Source organism: Salvelinus sp. IW2-2015, linkage group LG26, assembly GCF_002910315.2.
Source record: "Salvelinus sp. IW2-2015 linkage group LG26, ASM291031v2, whole genome shotgun sequence".
NCBI classification, from domain to species: domain Eukaryota; kingdom Metazoa; phylum Chordata; class Actinopteri; order Salmoniformes; family Salmonidae; genus Salvelinus; species Salvelinus sp. IW2-2015.
In genome coordinates this window covers 16,423,046-16,426,191 of record NC_036866.1, presented here as the reverse complement: position 1 = coordinate 16,426,191, position 3,146 = coordinate 16,423,046, and the positions used below count along the sequence as shown (strand labels likewise).

The 3,146-nt window shown below is 48.6% G+C and overlaps 1 protein-coding gene across 1 annotated transcript; it reads left to right on the top strand.

The window, feature by feature from the left end:
* The first annotated feature begins 627 nt into the window (after window positions 1-627).
* Window positions 628-1,812, top strand: LOC139023017 (protein kinase 4-like). The gene is made up of 2 exons (XM_070435016.1): window positions 628-870; window positions 1,501-1,812. The coding sequence occupies exons 1-2, from the start codon at window positions 628-630 to the stop codon at window positions 1,810-1,812; spliced, it is 555 nt and encodes a 184-aa protein (XP_070291117.1).
* The last annotated feature ends 1,334 nt before the right edge of the window (window positions 1,813-3,146 follow it).

Here is a 3,146-nt window from a genome sequence, read left to right as displayed (position 1 = left end):
AGCAACATGAGCAGCTTCATGAGCAGCAACATGAACAATAACATCACAGCAGAATGAGCGGCAACATGAGCAGCAGCATGAGCAGCAACATGAATATACATGGCAGCAGTATGATCAGCAAAATGAGCAGCAAATGAGCAGCAACATGAGCAGCAGCATGAACAGCACAATGAAGCACATGAGGCAGCAGCATGATAGCAGTATGATCAGCAAATGAGCACAACATGAACAGCAACATGACAGCAACATTAGCAGCAGCAAGAGCAGCAGCATTGTTAGAAAGATGAACAGCAACGTAAGCAGCAACATGAACAGCAACATGAGCAGCATTATGAGCAGTAGCACAAGCAGCAACATGACAGCAGTATGAGCAGCAACATGAGCAGCAGCATGAGCAGCAGCATGAGCAGCGTAATGAGCAGCAACATGAACAGCAACATGAGCAGCAATTTGAGCAGCAGTATGAGCTACAGCATGAGCAGCAACATGAACAGGAACATGAGCAGCAACATGAGCAGCAGCAGGACAGCAACAGAAGCAGCAGCATGAGCAGCAACATGGCAGCAGATTGTATCAAAGCATTAGCATCAGCATAAGCAGCAGCATGAGCGGCAACATGACAGCAGTATGAGCAGCAACATGAGCAGCAACATGACCAGCAGAATGAGCAGCAGCATGAGAAGCAACATGAGCAGCAACATGTGCAGCAACACGAGCAGCAGCATGAGCAGCAACATTAGCAAAAACATGAACAGCAACATGAGCAGCTTCATGAGCAGCAACATGAACAGCAGTATGAGAAAAAACATTAGCGGCATCAGCAGCAGCATGAGCAGCAGCATGAGCAGCAACATGGGCAGCAGCATGACAGTAACATGAGCAGCAACATGAGCAGCGTATGAGAATAAACATGATCAGCAGCACCATGAGCAGCACCATGGGCAGAACCATGAGCAGCAAAATCACATCAGTATGAGCAGCAACATGAGCAGGAACATGAGCAGCAGCATGAGCAGCAGCATTACAGCAACATGAGCAGTAGCATTGGCAGCAACATGAGCAGCTTCATGAGCAGCAACATGAGCCGCAACATGAGCAGCAACATGAACAGCAACATGACAGAAACATGAGCAGCAACACGAGCAGCAACATTAGCAGCAGCATGAGCAGCAGCATGTGTAGAAACACGAACAGCAACATCAGCAGCAACATGAACAGCAACATGAGCAGCAACATGAGCAGCAACATGAGCAGCAGTATGATAATATCAGGAGCAGCATCAGCAGCAGCATCAGCAGCAGCATGAGCACAAATGAAGCAGCAGCATGATCAGCAACATGAGCAGCTTCATGAGCAGCAACATGAACAGCACTATGAGAATAAACATGAGCGGCATCAGCAGCAGCATGAGCAGCAACATGAGCAGCAGCATGAGCAGCAGTTTGAGCAGCAACATGAGCAGCTTCATGAGCAGCAACATGAACAATAACATCACAGCAGAATGAGCAGCAACATGAGCAGCAGCATGAGCAGCAACATGACATCAACATGCGCAGCAGTATGAGCAGCAGTATGAACAGCAACATGAGCAGCAAACATGAACAGCAACATGAGCAGCAACATGAACAGCAACATGACAGAAACATGAACAGCAACATGAGCAGCAACACGAGCAGCAACACTAGCAGCAGCATGAGTAGCAGTAGTGTAGAAACACGAACAGCAACATCAGCAGCAACTGAACAGCAACATGAGCAGCAGCATGAGCAGCACATGAGCAGCAACATGAACAACAGCATGACAGCAACATGAGCAGCAGCATGAGCAGCAACATGAACATCAGTATGAGAAAAAACATGAGCGGCATCAGAAGCAGCATGAGCAGCAGCATGAGCAGCAACATGGGCAGCAGCATGAGCAGCGGTATGAGAATAAACATGATCAGCAGCACCATGAGCAGCACCATGGGCAGAACCATGAGCAGCAAATCACATCAGTATGAGCAGCAACATGAGCAGGAAATGAGCAGCAGCATGAGCAGCAGCATTACAGCAACATGAGCAGTAGCATTGGCAGCAACTGAGCAGCTTCATGAGCAGCAACATGAGCCGTGCAACATGAACAGCAACATGACAGCAACACGAGCAGCAACATTAGCAGCAGCATGAGCAGCAGCATGTGTAGAAACACGAACAGCAACATCAGCAGCAACATGAACACAGCAACATGAGCAGCAACATGAGCAGCAGTATGATAATTATCATGGCAGCATCAGCAGCAGCATCAGCAGCAGCATGAGCAGCAAAATGAGCAGCAGCATGAGCAGCAACATGAGCAGCTTCATGAGCAGCAACATGAACAGCACTATGAGAATAAACATGAGCGGCATCAGCAGCAGCATGAGCAGCAACATGAGCAGCAGCATGAGCAGCAGTTAGCAGCAACATGAGCCTTCATGAGGCAACATGAACATAACATCACATCAGAATGAGCAGCAACATGAGCAGCAGCATGAGCAGCAACATGACATCAACATGCGCAGCAGTGTGAGCAGCAGTATGAACAGCAACATGAGCAGCAACATGAACAGCAACATGAGCAGCAACATGACAGCAACAATGACAGAAACATGAACAGCAACATGAGCAGCAACACGAGCAGCAACATAGCAGCAAGCATGAGCAGCATATGTGTAGAAACACGAACAGCAAACATGAGCAGCAGCATGACGCAGCAACATGAGCAGCAACATGAACCAACAGCATGACAGCAACATGAGCAGCAGCATGAGCAGCAACATGAGCAGCTGTATGAGAAGAAAGATGAGCAGCAGCATGAGCAGCAGCACGAGCAACAGCTTGCGAGCAGCATGAGTGCAACATGAGCAGTATGAGCAGCAGCACGAGCAGCAGCATGAGCAGCAGTATGAGAAGAAACATGAGAGCAGCATGAGCAGCAGCACGAGCAACAGCTGAGCAGCAACTGAGCAGCAGCATGAGCAGCAGCACGAGCAGCAACATGAGCAGCAGCATGAGCAGCATCATGAGCAGCAACATTAGCAATAGCATGAGCAGCAGTATGAGCAGCAACATGAGCAGCAGCATGAGCAGCAACATGAGCAGCAGTATGAGAATAAACATGATCAG